The 21,503-nt window shown below is 32.5% G+C and overlaps 3 protein-coding genes across 6 annotated transcripts in view; 1 reads left to right on the forward strand and 2 right to left on the reverse strand.

Moving 5' to 3' along the window:
- Window positions 1–21,503, forward strand: part of LOC125809192 (uncharacterized) — a 511,850-nt gene that overhangs the window by 402,287 nt on the left and 88,060 nt on the right. The window lies entirely within an intron of this gene.
- The window catches only part of LOC125809132 (E3 ubiquitin-protein ligase BRE1-like 1), a 139,115-nt gene that overhangs the window by 9,070 nt on the left and 108,542 nt on the right, over window positions 1–21,503 (reverse strand). Inside the window, exons 2-11 of one of the 3 annotated variants that reach the window (XM_049488773.1) lie at window positions 6,098–6,129; window positions 5,187–5,348; window positions 4,901–4,988; window positions 3,303–3,527; window positions 3,050–3,211; window positions 1,032–1,225; window positions 861–944; window positions 613–732; window positions 359–545; window positions 93–253 (exon numbers count right to left, since the gene is read on the reverse strand). In XM_049488773.1, the coding sequence (XP_049344730.1) occupies window positions 93–253; window positions 359–545; window positions 613–732; window positions 861–944; window positions 1,032–1,225; window positions 3,050–3,211; window positions 3,303–3,527; window positions 4,901–4,988; window positions 5,187–5,348; window positions 6,098–6,115 (1,401 nt within the window). In that variant the 5' untranslated portion in view covers window positions 6,116–6,129. Of the gene's footprint in view, window positions 1–92; window positions 254–358; window positions 546–612; window positions 733–860; window positions 945–1,031; window positions 1,226–3,049; window positions 3,212–3,302; window positions 3,528–4,900; window positions 4,989–5,186; window positions 5,349–6,097; window positions 6,260–21,503 lie in introns of those variants that run through there. The other 2 variants (XM_049488772.1, XM_049488774.1) reach the window with 2 other exon arrangements.
- On the reverse strand, window positions 10,118–16,295 carry LOC125809178 (uncharacterized). The gene is made up of 3 exons (XM_049488836.1): window positions 16,001–16,295; window positions 14,379–14,888; window positions 10,118–10,627 (listed from the first exon to the last, which is right to left on the reverse strand). Exons 1-3 carry the CDS (start codon window positions 16,244–16,246, stop codon window positions 10,427–10,429), a joined length of 957 nt encoding a protein of 318 aa, XP_049344793.1. The 5' UTR covers window positions 16,247–16,295; the 3' UTR covers window positions 10,118–10,426.

The raw sequence follows: 21,503 nt of genomic DNA on the forward strand, positions 1-21,503 counted from the left end.
AAAAAAAAAAAAAAAAAAAAGGTATTAAGTGAAAAGAAATGACCATTTGAAAAATAAAGGAATAGTACAAGTTAGTGGATTAGCACCAAAACCTTCCGGTCAAGAATACTGGAAAGTGACTGAACATCAGCTCGTAGTGAATGAACATCTGAAGCAGTCTCCTTATAATTACTTAGTTGATTCTGCATATCGCCCATGGTTTCAGGGAATGAAGAAACCAATTTCTTAAATTCTGCAATAATTTCTTTCCTACCTGAAACAAATGGCATCTATCATTAAATATTGCTGCAGTTGCTACATTGTAATACATATTTTAAGGGGGGAAAACAGTAACCAACAACAACTGCTTTTCAATTACCAGGTTCTCTTGATGCTTCTTCCAGCTTGGCCTCAATCATATTTCTTTCTTGCATGTGTTTCTGCATCTCCTTTTCTAGCCAGGCTATTCTGGAATCAGCAAGGGTGGAAGATCGCCGAAAAACATCAGTTATATCATTCTTCAAATTCATTTCTTTTTCCCTCCACGAAAGATTGTCTTTCTCCACCTAGTTTAATCACAAAAATTAGCAACAAGATAAACAAAATAAAATCGAACTACCAACCAGCTACAACCTGTAGTTTCTCGTATAAGGACTGATACAGAGATACATCTTCTTTAGCTTTCGCAAGTTGATCTTTAACCAAGATATATGGTTGGGAAGAGCATATGGCTTTCACATTCTTTAGTTTGTTCTGTCAAGGAAGCATCCATTCAAATCACTAGTGAAGAAGCAAGCAAATGAGGTTCTACGATAGTAAAACAGCAAGAACGCTAGCAATGAAGAGAGTGGAAGAAGGAAATCAAGCAAACCAAAGTTTACCTGTAAGTTAGACAACTGCTTCAATATGTCTATCCTTTCTTCATGAAGACGCTTGAGTTCGAATAAACGGAAAGAGGATTGGTCCTGTAAACACGATCTTGTTCATATAATACATTCACCTACTTAAATGGGATCCAAACATGAGTGCAGACGCACAAACCAGTAAATTACCAAATACTCCTTAAGTGTGGACTCCATATCCTGCATGTCTCTCTGCTTATCTCTCGCCTTATCATTAGCAGAGTGCTTATTTCCAAGATTCAGGACAGGGAAGAGAACCCCCTTGGCAGCATCTTTCTCTGCTTTTAGAATTGCCAATTTTCTGTTACTTTCATCCAAATGTGCAATGGTTTTCTCCAACTCCCCTTCATAACAACAAAAATGAAAGTAAATCTCAAAAACCAACCTTTGACACATGAGGAATCAATATTCATGATGGCATTACTGAAAGTTAACAGTTTTGACTAAAATGCCCATAGAATAAATCAGAAAAAGCACAAGAAACAAATTCTTACAATTAATGATAGCTCCATACACAAGGCTGATGTTATAGAAGCCCCAAAAAGACAATTGTCAAGGTCTCAAGCTAAGGAGTTGCAAGCCAAGATTGTTGGGCTTCAATGGGAAATCAAGAAAATGTTTATCATGGAAGAAAAGCCCAAGAACGAGTTCAAGAATTGTGGAGAAGGATGGACTTAGTGCTACACACATTTTACGGTTCAAGTCCAAGCCCAAATGGGAGAAGGTTTGGGCCCACATGGGGCTGAAATTTCTGCCCGAGAAGAAAGGACTAAGTGCTACACATATTTTATGGTACAAGTCCAAGCCTAAATGGAAGAAGATTGGGGCCCGCATGGGGATGAAATTTCTCCCCAAAAATGAGTTTAAAATACTCACCCAAAAGGGAGGAAAAAGTCACGTACAAGTGACTTGGGAAGGGCCCACATGTTTTGGTCAAATTTGGGAAGTTTTCCTTATTTCCTTAGGGAAGGATTTTTGGTATTATTTTTATATGTTTTCTTTGTTTAAAGTTTCCTAGTTAGATTTTATTTATTAATTCCATAAAAGTAGATTCTAATCTCATTCTATTTGGGATAGTTTTCCCCTATATATAGGGATAGACATTATTATTTTTGTTTAGACAACATTATTACTAATTGAGAGCTTTCTAAAATAATTGTAAGTAGGCTTTCTCCAAAAAAAAAAACTTACTTCAAAAAATAATTGTAAGTAGGGTAATTAGTTTCAAAAAAGAGTACCTAAGTAATTTAACTTTTCAATTTAAGACTTACCGCTTTTATAATAATATAGTCTACAAATACAGAGCATTATGATGGAATTGTGGTAGACAGGTCAAAAAGCATGAAGATCCTTAGAAATGTTGATTGTACTTTTTGTCCTTCATTAAAAGACTATACAATAGAAAAAATTCACAATTACTACTTTCCTCAAATAATTGTTATTTAATTAGTATCATAATATTTACAACTTTAAAATTAATTAAATGTATAGCTATTAAATCTTTATTTATTTGTAGTAAGTAAGAACTCCTAATATTTACTACTTTAGAATTGACTAAAATTTTGTTTCTTAAATCTTTCCTTATTTGAACTAAATTAACAGTCCTAACATTTAAGACTTTAAAATCAATATTTTTACCTTATATAAGTCTTACTTAAATTATAGTAAAAATAAAATAAACTAAAAAAGAAGAATTAAAAATATTAAAGAAAGAGGTTCACATTTTTTAAAGCAACTTTTTAACCTTGCTATATGAAACTCTTATCATTGAAATAAATATAACATTTATTTTAACGTAAATTTCTATTTATTAATAATTTTATTCTTCTTGTAGATAGTTTAATTGATTGACGCGAGACACACGTGAAAAAGCACGTAAACTTTACTAGTTGGTATAAATATACAAGTTCTATTTTTAAAATGTTAGAACGTTTTAAATTAATACCACAATATTTGTTTCACTAACACAAAGATTTTCATAATATTACAGTAATATCATGAAATTTGCTTTCACTAATTAAGTTTGCCTGTAGAAACTCCTTAATGAATTTTCTTTAATTTATTTATTTGTGGGGTCCATGTTTACATGGCATAAACATATAATTTATTTCCATAATAATAAGATGTCAAAATATTTCCATTAACTTGAATCAAGAATAACGAGTTACCTCTTAAACACTTAAGCTCGGCTTTATTCTTAGCATCGGTATCTCTATGATTCTGCAATGCACCAGCCAGGGATCGATGCTTCAAATGAAGTTCATTTATTGTTTGTATAAGAGTTTTAACTCCTATATGCAAATCACTCGATGACTTTTGGAGGCATGATCCTACAGAGCAAAAAGTAAAAAAAATTAAAACTGGAGAAGGAATAAGGACGTATCATTCGAATTGAAGATAAAACATATGAGAGCTTCTTACCATCTTCAGGAAGCACCTCAAGAACTGCAGCACACAACTTGTCCTTCATTTGCCTAATGTCATCTACAGTGGATACTATATTCCGGAATATTTTCATGATCTTTTGATCATCCATTTTCTTCTGTTCATATTCCGTTTGAGTGTTAACATCAGAGCTGCTTTCAGTTGCACCAGTTTGTAAAAGACGACTTAAGAAAGAATCCTCGCACGCATAGTCAGAACCATCTAGCAACAACAAGATACAAATATAGATGAGAGAAAAAAAATTGATCCAATTTCAGAAACCTATAGCTCCAATTTTTTCCTTTTACTAGGACAACCAAATAACACAGACTATGTTAGAAGAGATAGGAATCTTCAGAATAACCCTATATTACCATAACAGTATGTATGGGAACAGCCTTTAGAAAAATACAACACCAGAAAAAGCACTTTTACCAAATTAGTATTCAAGGTAAGATAACAAAGGTCTATATACAATATCTTGAGGTCCATCAACAATATTATAAACTGGTTAGATAGACAGGACACACAAAATTAACAGTGTGCAAAGAACAAGACAATATTGGCTAGAAAGCAAAAGGAAAATAAAAACGAATAGCAGAAATTAAAGATGACATGATGGAAAAGCTAGCAGTTTCCAAAAGATCAAGATGAAGAGTATAAGTTTTTTGTATTTTTGGTGTAAACAAGATATAGTGGGGGAGATAGATAGCTTAGTGATTTCATAGACAATTGTAAAGTTTCTATCTAGACTTTGATCTTGATGATACCCTCTAGGGTTGTAAATTCCACCCCATCAGCTTTTACCTGTAGGCTTTTTGGTGTGAATACAGTTACCATTATCAAAAAAAAAAAGAGCACGAAAAATGTACTATATACCCTGGTTTTAAATGTGTGAGAACGTTCTGCACAAAACCCTCTAAACAAGCCATTAGAGTTTGCCATCTGCTCATGGAAACCAACACCAAACCTGAAGAGCTTATTGGGAAGCAAAAAGGCACCTTACACTATAGAATCCTATCTCTTTCCACTACATTACCTCCCATGTTTTATTTAAAGAGTTCCGGAAGATAGACAAAAGATAGAACAAGGTAGTTAGGCAATGGAGATTAAGATTAAACATATAACACCTCTTGTTAGGCTTAAAGTTATATCCCTCACTACAGATTTCTGGAAAATTTCAACTTGAACCACCAATTGATTGACAAGGGTTATAATGACCTACTAGTTTACCTAATTAACACTACCAATAGTGTACTACAGTGTTTAATTATCTTTGCTTCTATCCTACCGGAAAAAAAAAATAAGAACTAGATATTAAAATTAGTTTTCAATAATCATCAATGAAACAAGTTAGTTATCAACTTATCATAGCTAATTAAGTTATAAATAGTTAGAAGGCTGCACAGACTGTTACATCAAACTCTTCTTCTTTAACAAATCTAGATAGCATCCATATCCTCTAATCCACTGTGAATCAGAATCTTGCTAACCATTTCTTTGCACAATCACATTATGTCCTATTTTAGAAAGAGAGGAAGGAGAGTTTGGGAGTTAATGAGGAACAAAAACTAGCATAGTTAGGCATCTCTCACCTTCTGCGCAAGATTGATGGTTACTTGCATTTCCATGTCTTATCGGATCCTCTGCGCGCATAGAACAGATTTCCAATTCACCAACCAACTAGTAAAGAAGCAAGTCAAAAAATCCATTTCAGAAACACACAGTACTATACAGGACATGGAAAAACATGTCCATACATGTGTCTACTTGTCCATTTGTGTGTCTTGGAGGACCAGACTGACGATACTCATATAGAGAACTCAAATCTGTGTTAGGTAATATCATGCTTGAGCGTCCAACTGCTGGAATGAAAAATACCTCTTCCCATGATTTCTGAATAACAGACAGAGTGTTATCATATGGCTTCTGTTTGTCCCTCAACTCAGTGAATTTTTCTTCAAGAACTGCAATCTCAATCTTCTGAGCTTCAAGCTTTTGAGAGAGTTTTTGGTTTTGATGTAGCAGAACCGCAGTGTCAAGCTATAGCAAGCAAAAATAATAAACATGGATGAAACAAAATTTGTAAGAATAGTATCAAACGAAACTAGAATACAATTAGAAAGATGGGATACTCTTTGACAATTTTAATTTCCAGGAAGGTGAAGACTAAACAACTCTGTGACATGTGAATATAAGAAGCAATAACCATATCAATACCCAAAATGCACAACAGAGAAACTAAACAGCTGGAAAGAGGACACAAGTTTGATTGGCTTTAAGAGAATATGAAGGAAAAGTCGGACTGCAAAACTTTTGAGTTCCAGCAAAACTCTAATTGATCAGTGGCTATGGAAGCTAACATAGAAGGTCAAATTTCCCCCCAAGATTAGCACTTTTTGCTGGATACCTCTGAACAATTCATGTCTCACTTTAGATTATTTGCTTCAATCCCTTCATTGTTTTTTTGAGGGATCATGAGAAAACCAGCGCCCCAGTCCGACACTACCAAAACTTCACTAGGGTTTCATCACCTGGAAGTATACGTTAACTATTCCAAATCGACAAATTCTACAATCAACCACCCCCACCGACCCAATTTGCTTTCAGAAAACAAAATTTTGTATATTCCAAAACGAACTTATAATACAAATAAAAGCAATTGAGACTTGCCGAGAATCATCAAACAAAATTCAAATGACGATACACAAGAAAACATAAATTATGCAATTGAATTTCGATCAAACCAAAGTGAACTTTGCATAGTAAAGAGGTGAGGGGAAAGTACTCACCGGTAGCAAGTTTTCCATTGATAAACAAAAAAACAGAAAATGGTGAATCTGCTAATGCAGTTAACTATTTCTTTGCTGTCTCCGGCAACGGAACTGCTACTCCGGCAGAATGACCATCAGAAGGAACATTTGTTTTTCGAGAGTAGGGTCAAGTAAAATAGGTTCTGACGGCGATATATACCACCTGTTTTTTTGCTCTTATATATTAGTGGAGTAATTTTATTGCAAACTTTTTTATGTTAAATTATGATTTTCTAAACCTTAAAAAAAGTGTTTTTTATTTTATTTTATTTTTTATCGAAGAATTTTATTAAGAAATGTTCGATTTTTCATATAAGATATATGAAAAAATGGTTTTTTTTTGTTCGGATTGTATGAGGATAATAGATCTTATATTTTCTAAACTTCATTGTATAGTCCTTTTGCTCATTTTATAAATATATAATTTTTTCTGTAAGAACTTACTAAATTAATGTTCAAATTCACGCCAAAAAGGTCATAGGAGGAAATACTATATGGAAGTAGTACATTATCATTGAAATTAATGAGTATAGATTTTGCCGACGTAATTTTTTAGTCAATTAATCATGAGGAAGTACATATCTCGTATATAATTAGTAACAACAATTATTACATTGTTATTTGATTTTTACATGATTTATAATCCAATTATGGTTGACAAAATATATCTAATTTATCATATCATAATTAGAAAAAAAAATGACAAAATTATCTCTTACGTTAGAGGTAGGTTCAAAGTAGTTTGTTTAATATATTTTTGAGTTGCTATAATAAAAAATTAAAAATAATCAATATATGATATGTAACTCATGATCTATCTTAATTAATTTATATATTTAACACTTGTACAACTAACAACAACGATTATTATAATACTAATATTACCATTTAACTTTTAATAGAGTTAATAATCTGAAATTATTTATTGATAACAAAATCAACTTTTGTCGTATTGCATCAGAAAAAGACAAAAATTATACCTTGCGTTTTGAGTTAGGTTTATGTAGTTTGTGAAATTTATTTGTGAGCAATGTTGACAAATTTCTATAACTAATCAACATTTAATATGTGACTGAGAATATATCTCAATCTATATATTTAAAGATAGTCATACAATTAATAAGAACGATTGTTGCAATAATATTATCATTCAATTTCTATCGATTCAACAAATTAATTTTGTTATTGATCAAAATAATCTAATTTTGTCGTTTCCTCTATCGATTGGGTTAAATTTTTCTAGATTGCATATTCTTCCCTATCATAACCTACCAATTAGCAGAGAAGAACTCGAGGTGAATTCACGATTACTCTATCACCGTCGAATAGGCAATATCTGAAGGAATTTGACGCCTGAGGTCAGTGGCGGAGCCAGAATTTTAAATAAAGGATTCAAAATCTAAAAAAATAGACACACGAAATAGCCGAAGGGGGTTCGACATCTACTATATATACCTAAAAAATTATTTTAACCATGTATAAATCATATAATTTTCCGCCTAAGGGGGTTCGGACCCCCTCATATATACTAGAGTGGCTCCGCCACTGCCTGAGGTAGTGGTGATGGAGGATAGAGAGAGAGAGATGAGAAAAAGGAACTCGAGAACAAAGAAGAGAAAAAGGTCATATTTGTGATAGAGTTCTAGACGAGTCACTGGCTCTAATTGCTCTTGTGGAGTAAGAACCACAGAGGAATCTCATGAATTTAGGGTCTCAACGACATCCAAAAATAATTAGGGTACAAGTAGTTGATCCAATGACTAATGTATCGATGAGATGATTTTGAAGGTTCCCAGGGAAGGTGGTTCTCAAAATATATTTGGATTGTGAAATTGGCCATTCCTCATGTGCACCTCATCAGATCATAAATTAATAGTCAAGTACATCATAAGCCTGCTTAGATCTGTGAAGAGTCTGGTTATTACAAACATTGTGTCGTGGCAAGCCACTGTCTTGAAAGCGATTTCCGTCTGACTTCGGTGCAAATCGTTGTAGCCGGTCGCTCCTCAAGGTTCCACAATTACTCTCAAACACGTGCACTCGTGGCTGAAGGTTTGGAGGTTTCCAAAACCACCAATTGCTCAAAAAATATTCTAAGAATAAAAAGAAAGAAGGAAAATGTTTTCTTTTCTTTTGTTGGTTGTGTTGTATAATGTTCACAAAAGGTCATGCTTATATAGGATTTGCAAAAGAGGAGTTTCAAAGTGAAGAATTAATTTGTATAACCCATTGTGAATGTTAATGGCATTAAAAGTTATTACATCACATTTTACAGAAAATCTTATTTTGTTTTGGAATGGAAAAGTTATTCTCTTTGTAACACAATTTACTTTGTGTTCTTTGCGTTACACAAAATGAATGAATGTAGAATTAATATAACAGTAATGTGAATCTCTTTGGATTCGATTATTTTTATCCGGCCTTTAATTTTTTTTTGAATGTTTTTTATTTCAATTTTTAGGTTTTAATTTACTATTCTTATATTTTGAATAAAGGTTTTGCATATGTTTTCAGAGCATTTACTTTATATTGCATTTTTTCTTCAATGTCTAATTTACAGAAGCAGACGATCTTTATGCTTGTGAAAAATAATGTCTCATTTTCACTTAGACATTAACAACAATTTATTTATAGTAAATGCAAGGTTACAAAAAGGAGTCTCGAGGACTTTGTAGTATAATAAATGATAAACGTATAATAGACTTGGTAATGGGATGTAAGAAATTTGAAAGATACAAATTCGTATTTAATGTTAGCCAATTGCAAAACTTCTTTACAAATTCTAATCGTTTCATTTAGGTTTTTGAAATAACTTGAGAGCAAACTTGGTTACTATCGAACCACTATAATACTATAAATTTGGTCATTGTCCTGCTGCTATTATATGATAACTAATTATAAAATACACAAGAGGGGTTGCTCGAATGGTAAGCATCATCCACCTTCGATTATAAAGTTGTGAGTTTGAGTCACCAATGAAGCAAAAAAGTGTGAGCTCCTAGAGAGGGGGTAAAAAAAAGTTTCTAAATGCATTGGTCATTAAGGTAAAAGGTAAAGGTTAGTAGGTCAAGTGTTGTCGGACTTTAGATGGGAGGGAAGGGGTAAACCCCTTCTCCTCGCAACCCTATTTGTAAAGAGTATTTAGTATTTGTTGTTTCTATATGGTTTATTATTATTATTTATATCTTGATATCTTACTTGTCATATTTTCCTACAACTATGCTTCAATATCTGTATTTTGAGACAAAGTCTATCATAAACAAGCTTTCTACCTCGAAAAGATAGTGGTACAATTTACGTACATCTTACCCTCCTTAGACTCATTTTTAGAATGAACTACGCAAGGTATGTTGTTGTAATGTGAGAGAATTAGAAAATTATGAGAAAAAATGAAGAAGGATGGAGGGTGTTTATAGTTTAGATAGGCAGTAATGGGTAGTCGTTGGTGAATTGTAGCCAAATGAAATTTTTTAATTTTATTTGGAACATGCAGTTTCCAGATCCATTCAATGTATCCATCCACATTTGGGGAAAGTTGAGAGCATGGAGCACTATTGAGTGATTTAAGGTGTGTTCGATACGATAGAAAATATTTTTTATTCTTAGAAAATGTTTTCTAGAAAAATAAGTGAATTTCTTACTTATTTTCTTATGTTCAGTGCGCAAGCAAAAAATATTATCTTACATAATCTAAACAAAATTATGGGAGGTAAAGGTCTGAGGGTGTTGGGTGGTGAGGATGGGAGCTACGGGGGTGGGGTGAAGATGTTGTGTTTTAGAAGGTGGGAAAAACATTGTCAATATGGAATGCAATTATGAAAGTTATTTCCCTCAATTTTAAGAATTTAGGAAAATAGGTTTACCAAAAATTTTGACTAGCCTGAACATGAAAAAATTGAAAAATATATTTCCATACGATACACACCCTTAGTTGTGGAGCGGAAGGTAGGTATGGAGTGAATGATGCGCAGTAAATCCTCAGATAGATTAACTGCCAAATTAGTAAGATCCCAAAATGGTTTTTTCATATTAATGCAAAAGAGAGTTCACATGCCTTTAGACAAACAGCAGAACAAGCATATTTTCCTTCAACAACTGGATTGAATCTCTTAACATTCAAAGGAAACACTCCCCCCCCCCCCCTCACCCCCCTCCCTATTTCTCAGTGTGCAATAGACACAAAGAACAAAGAGTTGATTGTACATTATCGCCGAGGATTGCCAAGACTGATGAGAATTCAAATCTATTTATATGACTGGAAGTAGTCTTTGCTCTTCAAAGAATTGAATGTATCCCTGTAAAATTGAACTAGCTTTCATCAACTCCGACAGTTGCTGCTGGGGATTTCTGTGAGACTGAAGAGGGTACCCTTTTACCAGGTCCTGATGAAACCTTAACCATGGCTGGCCTTAGAAGGCGGTCTCCAAGTAAAAACCCACGGCGAAATTCTTCAATTACAATTCCCTCACTAAATTCCTGAGATTCCTCACGAGCAATAGCCTCGTGTAGCTGTATCAAGAAAAAGCCGATGCTAAAGATTAGTAATAGCTAGACCTGCATTGGATAAGACTGTATGTAACATGAACTACCAGCAAATTCACACCCCATCACCCGAACAAAAAATAATCCCAAGTCAATGAATGTTTCAAAACATATAGGTAGAGGAAGCATTGCATGAGGTAGATGTCACAGTCAAGGTTACACCCATAAGAGAATGCATAGTCTCTGCAGCCAAATCTGCATTTGAACACGTAATATCTATACATTGCTTTAACTGTCACCATCAACACGTGTTCAATTAGCTAGTCATCAAATATTTTCTCATTGCAGCAAAAACTACACGATGCAACACATTATATTGCTATAGTTGCTTTCACTGTTGCCGTCAACCAGTGTTCAATTAGGTCATCATCAAATATTTTCTGATTGCACCAAAGTCAGACAATGAATTAGAAACTAATAATCACATTAGATTTTGGTCTATCCTAACTGAATGCAAACAACTGCTCCATCTTACTTATATCTGCGAGAAGATGACCGAGGGAAAGGTTTCTCTTTATAAATAGTAAAGAAAGAAAATAATATGTGAAGGAGAAAACTAATTGCTGTTAAAGTAAGAATCTGAATAACGTCAGATCCTTCTAGAGTGCTTCAACCAGGGTTGGTTCTTAACTCAAAATCTAAAGCAAAATCACTCAATAGTTTTCTTTCTTCCTCTTTTCCCCTCCCTCTCTATTTTCCCACTTCTTCCTTTTTCAGATTTTGTTTTCCTAATTAAAGAAAAGGTCTTAGACATGTTCGACTTTGAAAAGGCTAGCTCAGCAAATACCAACAAAGAATTATGAAAAGCAACAGAAATCGTCGATGTGAAAGAATGGTAAACCACAAATGGTAGTATTTCTCTTCAGTGCATCTAGAAAAAGATAGTTAAATACTAAATTGAAATAAATATTACAGAACAAATTGCCCTTTTGATTTGACCAGCAGTTGAATGTAATGTACAGAAGTTTAACGCTCAAATTTTGCTGCTGTTAGCACTAGCTCCAGTTACTCCACAAAAGCATAAGCTAATAGTTTGTGGAGTGCTATTACGAAGTTTCTTGGTTGACTTTCGGATTTTCCTTTACAGTTACAATATTCCTTATGCTAATAAAACTCTCTTACTTTTTCAACTTCCTTTTTTTGTGTTTCCAACGTAAAAGGGTAAGACTGTAAACACTTTCATACTTGATAAAAGTGAAAGTTCAATAAAAAGTTATTTATCTCTTGTTTTTTACCTTACCACTAAGTAAGATAATTTATGGCATCTGTCACAAATCACAATACCTGTGTATGTGAGATTTGAATGCATATGCTATGCTAGAGTGTAAAGCTTTGTAGTTTGTACAAGGAGAAGAAACAACACTATTTTATGACTCAAAAGTATTTCTCAATTCTTTGAACTTCATATCTTCGTCATGATTTCCAGCATTACAAAGCCTCTTTTTTCTGTTAAAATTTCCAAATTTGACAGCAATATTTACTTTAAATTCAACCCATCTTATTTCCTTTTTAAAGGTTAGAAGCACCCAAAAGGGGATATCTTTAAAATGGCAAGACTCTAATGGTAACAAATATCAGCAATCCTCATACAATCTTTACCAAACATATCATAAACCTTAAACATGCAAAACATAAGACATCTATTAAAGGGTTAATCAAACATGTCAAGTTAACATTTTTCTTTGGAATTTATGGAAAGAAGTGAAATGATAATTCTTTTTTAATGAGGACAACTTTCGGATGATTTATACTTAATAAAACCTTTTCTATATAACAATATTATTCAAATTTTCATAAAGCAAAAGGTATTCCTGCATTAATTATCCTGTAATTGCATCAATGATCATGAGACCAAATTTGAACGCGAAGCCCAAGACAATTTTCAGCATCAAAGTTGAGGAATGCAGCCTTTTACCCTCCTTGAAGTTAAATTGAGAGGTCTTTATAGTGACAGTCTTTCTATGTTATTTGTTCTTGTTTCAATCTAATCAATAACCTGGTTCCAGATTTAAAAGACAACACTAAGACTATCTACCCATGCCCTGTTTTACATTTACTTAAGTGATTTGAACTAATTACAAACTTCTTCTAATTTTTTGTTGTTAAACATGGTTAGTAGGGATTCACATAGCCGACCGCAACTTGTCTGAAGCTGAGACGTAATAGCAGCTGTTTGAGACACTGAATTATCTTGATTCATAGATAATGAAGTTTGCTATGTGGTACATCGACCTCCAGATGCACCAGTCTGTTATGATGATTGAAGATACTAAAAGAGCACATGGTAAAATCATAAGATGAGGTTATGTTAATGTGCTTTAGCTAAAAATAAAACACAGAAACAAAGAATCAGCATGTACCAAGTAATTGGGATCTATGTTGCTCGGACTCTTCAAAAATGTCAACAAGTGCATGTCGGAATCTCCAAAAAATAGCGTATTTTTGGAGAATCCAACATGAGTGCGGCATCAAAAGTAAAGAGTCCGAGCAACTTAGATTGGCCGTGTAAGCTGAAGTGTAAGATTTGGTGAACTCCTGAATCCTAATATGTTTTAAAGAGAATTATTTAGTATTGGTGCGTAAGGCGCTTGATAGAGAAATGGATGTAGAAGACTTATATGAGCGATCTCAACTAATTTGGGATTGAAGTGCAGTTAATTGATATAGTTTTTGAAGTATAACTTTTGAAATTAATAGAGTATCCTTGCACCCAAAGATATGACCTAGTAGTTAATGAGTGAGTGCAAACCTTGGTGACCTGAGTTCAAATCCCAATAGAGACAAAAAAAATACTAAGTAGTTTCATCCATCTGCCTAAGCTTTGATAGACAGAGTTACTCAGTACTTGGGAAGATAGGAGATAATAGGTACTCTGTGGAATAATCGAGATACATGCAAGCTGCCGAATACCATCATATAAAAATAAGGGCTATCCTTTATATGTTATCTTTGAAGTTTCTAAATTTATATTTTGAGATGTTGATTATACATGCACATGCGCTTGCAGACTTATGTAATACACACATATATGTTTAAATGTATATGCAACAACAACAACTACACCTCCCTCTCAAACAAGTAGGAGTTGGCTAATATGAATCCCCATTTCTTCATTTAAGACATATCATATCATCATATATATAAAGTATTAGAAGTTCTCTAATAAGTCTAAAACCTATCCTCATATCATGTTTATATGCATATAAACTAAATTCAAATTTCCATGTTGTGCTTCACATACTGTTTTCCTAATTTGTACATATCCATGCTACTTGGGCTAAATGCAGCCATAAATTATACATCCATATTCCACTTAATCGTAGTTTATTCAATTTCAATGCGCTAACATGTTCTTTTATAATTTTGACGGAGCGAATTATTCTAGTGAGACTGAGTTTTGAACATCGGAGGAAAGTAGAAGCATAGGTAGTAATGACGTATAGGCGGCAGTAGGGTGACACAATTTGGCCAAATGGGTGACATGGGTTTTAACATTTAGGACATATAATGAAAATGGGACAGCATATTTGACATGTAGTGCTGGCCATGACAAACTAGAGTACAACATGGATCCACAGCCGTATATTTGCTGGTTGTGCTTCCTTAGAATGTAATGACAGCAAAAGTAAAGAGACCAGCTTCTTCCCCGCAAAAGGGGACAAAAAATGACTTCATAGAGAGGGAGAAAAGAGATAGCAGAGAATCAGTAATTTCTTACCGCGGGATCAAATGGCTTGCCAACAGTTGGAACAACAGCAACGCGCAAACTCCTCATTATCTCAACGAATTGTTTGTATATTCCCTGGTAGCTTGCATCAATTTTCTTTTCCATCTCAGTTTCTAGTTTGATCTGTCGCTTAGCTCTCTCAAAGTTATCAACCATGGGCAAGAGGCTCTCAATTATTTCCCCTTGAGCATTGGTCCTAATTCTTAATTTCTCATTCTCGGATCTTTTCCTATAATTATCAAAATCTGCTTGCAAACGGATATATTTTTCCTTTCCAGAATTGATATCTGCTGATAAAGCAGATACTTTTTGAGCCATGTCATCTCTCTCCTTATCTACTGAGGATATGACCGCCTCAATTTCAGAAATAAGCTTTACATCTCCGACTAGGATGGCCTCCTTGTAAACTTGCATGAGGGGCTTCAATCTAGATGAATATTTCTCATCCGCTACATCTTTTGACATTTCCAATTCACTGAGGTTATCCTCGTCATCACTTGCCTACAATAAATTATTGTGTCATCATCAGTTCACTGCAGTAATATTACGACAAGCAAAATCCATTGATGACTAAATATGAGGAGTTAAATTAGGTAACTAAGGGGATATCGACCATATAAAAGTACATAATTAATAAATGTGAATAAAGCTATACTGAATGCATCTCTTCTAAAAGCTATCTACAAAACCAATTTAGAATCTCCAAATTCCAACCTATAGTCCTTGTAAGTAAGAAGTACATATCATACTTATATGAGGCAACTAATGCTAGAGTGAAAATTTTGTCGAATTACTTCAAAAGTGACAGGAAGTGCTTCTTTGTATTTTATTGATTATATTTACATGGGAAAATAAAAGGATTTAAAACAACATAACCAGCATTTACCCACCATTAAACACAATTAAAATCCACAAGCAACAAATCCAAGGACCAGCAAGTACTTCGCAGAAGGACTCACAAGTAAAACACTGATCATCTAGTCAACAACTACAAAACGAGCTATTTGCACTCTACTTTGCATTAGTCCTCCTACAATCTGTGTCCCCTACTCAATAACCAGCTCGCCTTCTACAATTTCCCAAATCAATATATCAATAAATAAACCATTTCAAAACGCAGTTTGCTTAGAAACACTGTCAACCTAACGTTCCTCCTTCCTATTAATTTTCCCACTTTATACACACACCTAACCACAATTTTTAGATCATGTCATAAGAATATTTACATCATTACACACCTGCTTAGGAAATCAGCACACAAGGAAAACACCAACCTTCAAATTAACAGTTACCAGCACTTTATAAAGAACTTGGCTCTAGGACTAATCTACCAATAAAAGATAACTTAATCTCTACTATATCAAAAACATTACAATGGGATAAACTATGTGTTTCCACAACAAAAGAAAAAAAAAAGTCTTAAAACTGTTTTCAGCCATACAAAAGGAGGTGATGAAACTTGCTAATTTCCCATACTTGACCTTGAATTCACACTAAGACTACAAATAGTTAACAAAATATGAATATAAATCTTCCCATGGAAACCAATTACCCCAAAACCATAAAATTGCAATAAAACATCAAATTAGAAGATTTTGAGAAAGAGAAATTACTTCCGGAGCAGAGTCTTGGAATGAGAGGCAGGTTTTCGCCGAGGAACGTCTGGTATGGTTCACTATTATTGGATTCCATCTAGATAGAGCAAATTTAGTGGTTTCACATTGTTTGTTGAGAGAGAAATTGTGATGAGTGAATTGAGCAAAAGGAGGAATTGAGGTTCTTGCTGCTTTAGAAGAAGAAGAAGAAGAAGGGAATCGAAGTGTGCAGAAAGTGTGAGAAAGAGGAGCCGAAGCTGCCATTTTTTTTCAAAGATAGAGATTCAGGTCTCCCGTTAGCTTCTAAATCCTTGGCAAAGAGGAGAAAGAGGGAATGAAATAGAGTAAATAGTATCCTTGTTTATATGATTTGGACAAATATTTGGAATGGGAATATTTTTTAAGTTACAAATTCAAGAAGTTTCTACAAGTTTAATTTCTGTATTTATTATATATATGAATTTCACTTGTATGTGTATATTTCGGGCGTAAAACTGTTCGTATTATATTGTTAGTTTAAATATGATGTTTATTATGATTGATGGATTGTTATTTAAATTTTATTACATCGTATTGTTTAAATTTATTGTTATGTAACGATGAAAAGGCTATGTAACAATTGATTTGGTGTGATCACGTCGTTATCTTAATGTTTTTTTCTCATTTTGTGTTTATTTATTATTTAATAATTATATTTTATATTTTATCATACTTTTTCATAGTAGATCTACTTGGTACCTTACTTTTCTCAAAGGTTTATCATTTAAATTATGAATGTGTGACATTATGTAACGATGGATAACAATACAATCTATTCAAACATTGTGTTCATTTAAACAATACAGTACGGTAGAATGCAATACACCACAATACAATATAATACAATACATTATTAAATAATATGTAACAACTGTCCAAACAAATGGCGTGTTTGGTATGAAGGAAAATGTTTTCCTAGAAAATGTTTTGTTGGAAAACAAGTGGATTTCTAACTTATTTTCTCATGTTTGGTTGGTGAGTAGAAAATACTTTTTAATGTTTGGTTGGTAAATGAAAAATATTTTTCAGAAAATATCTTTTATTTTTAGCTTGAGACTAAAAAAATACTATTTAGAAAAAAAATTTATGATTCAAAAATCAACCCCGATAATTGATTTAGGACCCGACCCCGACACCCAACTAGGACAAGACCCCAATAACTGTTCCAGAATCCGACCCAGGACCTGAACGGAATTTTTATTTTTTCAAAACCAATTTTTTAAAAAGAAAAAAAATTGACGGGTAGGGGGAGGCTTAAAAAAAAGAAAGTTTTTTAACTTTGAAACAATTTCCAAAAATATTTTTTTTCTTAATATAAAATTGACGAAATGGTCAGGGTGAGAGGGTAAGGGGTAAGGGGTAGGATTAGGGGGTGGCATAAAAAAGATTTTTTTTAAAATTCGAAACGTATTTCCTTAAGAAACTAACACATATCTTAATCAAAATATTACGTACTCTTTTTTACTACATTTTATTGAATATTCAATGATAAATAAGCTTCAAATTATATGAATTTTTATTTATTTTTTATTAATATAATTTGTGGTGAGAGGGTTGAAATCCCTCCACTCGTATTAATATGTATTCTCCTTTTATTATAGGCAAAAGGGCTCATTACCCCTCCCCCGTCCCTTCTGAACTTGAAGTTTTTTATGTATTTACATCTAAACTATAATTTGTTTTAAGTACCCTGGACTAAAAAAAAACTAATTTTTTGAACTAATTACCAGGAAACCTAATACTCATGCATGCATAAGTTGAACAAGTTCACAATAAGACATTCGGTAAGGAAAAACTCTAGTATTGAAAACTATCAAATCCCTAATCGGAAGCTCAAGTGGAAACTATGATGAAATTCAGTAAAAAAATATTGCGAAATTGGTACATTAAATATATTTTTAATCTTAAATCATAAAATTCAAAAGGCTACTTTATTTTTTTAAGCTCTATATAAAATTCCAAATAAGACAAAAAAAATCTCGTCCCACATTTTTTTATATATAGTGTTGAAACAACTTTTAGTTCCTTAAAGAGGAAGTGTAGAAAACAAATGAGTAATGAATGTGATTTATGAATACAATTTTCTCCTATTTTTTCCCTTATTTATTTATTTATTATTCCCTTCATTTTTTGTCTATTATTTAAAAATTTGCGGAATGACCTGGAAGACCCTTGTACTTTGACTCCGTTTGTAAGTTGGACCCTCCTACTTATCAATTTGCCAATTGAATCCCTAAACTGATCAGAACACAATATTTCTCCATATTTTAAACCTCTTTGACCATTGATCGGACTTATGTGGCATTGTTAATGCCGAGTTGGAAATTTACGTGATTACACGCGTTTGACAGCGAGTAAATAATGTATTTTACATTAAAAATATTTAAATAATAATAATAATAATAATTTTCAATTTTATTTTAAAAAAAAAAAAAAACTCATCTTCCTCAACCATCCCTCTCCCACCCCACCCCCACCCCTACCCCTCTCTCCTCCGTCCCCAGCCCCCCTTCTCTCTTCTTTTTCTTGGAATTTCATCCACCACACCCACTCTCCTCCTCTTCATTCTCTCCTTCATCCACTTTCTTCTCGACCCACACTTTTTTTTCACTACAAATCAACCCCACACCCTAACCACTTAGTCTAAAAGTCTTTTGGATTTTAGTTTTTTAGTGCTAGTCCTTAGGAACAGCGTAGCGACGGATAATTCAGAATCAGAATAGGTCCAGTCCAGGTCTAAAAGTATTGAGATTATTATTTGTTTTTTTATGCTTAAAAAAAAAAGGTCTAAGTATGGATTAACACGAAGGATAATGGTGGATATTGAAAAATTAAAATTCCATTGATAAGTTAGAGAAAACTTGAAAAATAACAAATGGGTCTTGTGAATTTGTGGAATTTATTCAAAATTGTGATTGAGATTAGTTGGATTTGTGGTGGTGAACTTCTATTTGAATTTTCAAGTCAAATGGGAAAAAATCTCATCTATTTGACATGAATTTAGTGTTCAATTTGGAATAAATATGAAGAACATGCTTATTTGGAATATAATTATTTTTTTTAAAATGCTTATCTAAAATTTCCAGAAATTACAAAAGTGGCTTAATTGATTTTTTTTTTAAAAAAAATTAACATGTAATTTCTTACATGTCATTAAAAATGACATGAAATTCCACGTGTAAGCAATTGTACTTCACACACACTAGTCAGATGAAAAAAAGGTTTAAATATTACGTTCTGATGAGTTTAGGGATTCAGTTGACAAATTAATAAGTAGGAGGGTCTAACTTACAAATGGAGCCAAGTACATGGGTCTCCCAGGTCATTCCGCCTTTTAAAAATATATTTTCACTCACTGCTTTTGACATATTAAGAAAACATAGTTGTTATTTTTCTATTTTATCCAGAGCATCAATTACTTATTAACTAACTCAATTATCAAGACTTAAATTATATATCAATTAATATGTCATATCTAGAAGGTTTTCTAGGTTTACGTAACCCATGTTTCCCTCTCGAAATCATATATAGTAGTTTATATATTTATTTATTTTTAAATTGAATTAGTTTGGTTCAATATTCAAGGCACACTTTTTCAAAACCAAAAGTTTTAAAATTAATTGAAATTTGATAAAATTGAACCAAAGAATAGAGCGTCCGCCCCTAAATTTTAGAGATACATGTTTCTTAAAAAAAATGATTTTTAAAATTTAAGGACCCGTTTGGCCCCAAGTTTTATTTAGGAATATTTGAGAAAAATTTGGCCGTTGGCGTTTGGCAACATAACTTGGCAATTTTTTTTTGCCAAGAATCTCAAGTTCCCATATACTAGAAAAAACTAGTTTTTGGGAACTTGAGAAATATTTGAAAACTTTAAAAAATTTAAAAATTACCCAAAACTTTTATATTTTATAAAAAATACTCATAATTTACTACTTTCCACTAGTATATATCAATATGAATAGTTTGTTACTATCTCATCCAAAAAAGTTCGAGTTCTAATTTGAATGATAAAATTGAGAAAAAAGAACAATTTTAATAGATTGTAATTATAATGACAAGGTATAACAACTATGAATTAGACATGCCGGTGAAAATAGTAGTTGTTTGTGTTGTATTACATAATTTTTTGCGTGAAAATCAAAGCAGTGATGAAATTTTCAATGAACATGAACATGATGATATGATTACTAATGAAGATGACGAACAATCGACTCAAAGTAACAATATTATTTCATCTTCTCAGTCATCTGATCTAGAAATGAAAGCTTATCGGGAAGAGATTGTTCGTAGAATGTGAGAAGATTATATAAAAGAATAATTTGTTGCTACCTCCTCCAGAGGTTGTTATAATTATAACAGAATCAAGGGCCCGTTTGGCCATGCGATATGGTATCATGATATGGAATCATGATATGGTATCATCAGATGAAATTGAAGGTTTGTTTGGACATGCGATACGAAATTTTTGTATTGTATATTTTCTCATAAACATAAAAATCTCATAAGTTATAAAACTATTAAAATAGCCCCAATTGTTTATTCAATCTTATCAAATACACAAAAAATTATAAAATTGCATAATAAATTATTACAAAGTTATTTGTTCTCCACTTAAGTAATTGTTTCATCTAACTTTAATTTAATAAAAAAATTGAACATAAATTGTAGTGTTGCACCGATTTAGGAACCTTCTTTGCGATTACTATATGCTTGTTGCACTGCTTTAGGAACCTCCCCTTCTATATATGTTCCATCAATCGCACCAACACAATCCTACCAAATAAAAAAATACATCAATATTAGTTTAGTGAACATAAAATAAATTGGAAGCATTATAGAATGCACTTCATAAAAAAAATGTTTGTAAGAGTAATAAAAAAAATGCTTCCAAGACAATGCAAAGTCATAAAATAAATATTATCTCTTTAAACAAAGTTGATAGGAAATATGTAACTAAATACTAATAACTTGCACATAAAATATAAATGTGCACTTATTAAGGCCATAAAATAAATTTATCAATGTGATTGGAATTTTACCTTAAACCAAGGCAAAAATCGAGTACTATGTCGAATTTTGGAATGTACACTAGTCATATTTTTTGGTTGTATAAATGTTGGTGTCATTTTGCTAATTGCCTCGGCAACTATTTTAACATGCCGGTTAATTGTTTCAAGTGAATGTTGAAAAGTTTCACAATCGTGAGGTGTGAGTTAAAATGACTATATGTTGGTGAGAATAATAAACTTTATGTCGGTGAGAATAATAAATTTTAAAAAGTAATGATGTAATTATAAATTTTATTTACATATGAAACAAATGGTTAGTAGATACAAATAAGGGGTTGTTTTAACAAAATATAAACTAATGGATCAATTATTGTATTAAAAGATCCCAAATCATGATATGGAATCACCATATAATTCCATATCATGGTTTTTGGAGAATATGGTATCACCTCTCATGATATGGAATCATG

This window comes from Solanum verrucosum, unplaced genomic scaffold, assembly GCF_900185275.1.
Source record: "Solanum verrucosum unplaced genomic scaffold, falcon-dt-bn FXZP01000062.1, whole genome shotgun sequence".
In the NCBI taxonomy this organism is placed as follows: domain Eukaryota; kingdom Viridiplantae; phylum Streptophyta; class Magnoliopsida; order Solanales; family Solanaceae; genus Solanum; species Solanum verrucosum.

Bases quoted from the DNA above. Each gene is read 5' to 3' on its own strand.
- LOC125809178 (XM_049488836.1), bottom strand. From the start codon at position 16,246: ATGGCAGCTTCGGCTCCTCTTTCTCACACTTTCTGCACACTTCGATTC. The intron at 14,889-16,000 runs GTAATTTCTCTT...AATTTATTGTAG, and splicing joins TCCAAGACTCTGCTCCGGAA to GCAAGTGATGACGAGGATAA. The intron at 10,628-14,378 runs GTAAGAAATTAC...TTCTTGATACAG, and splicing joins GCAAGCCATTTGATCCCGCG to CTACACGAGGCTATTGCTCG.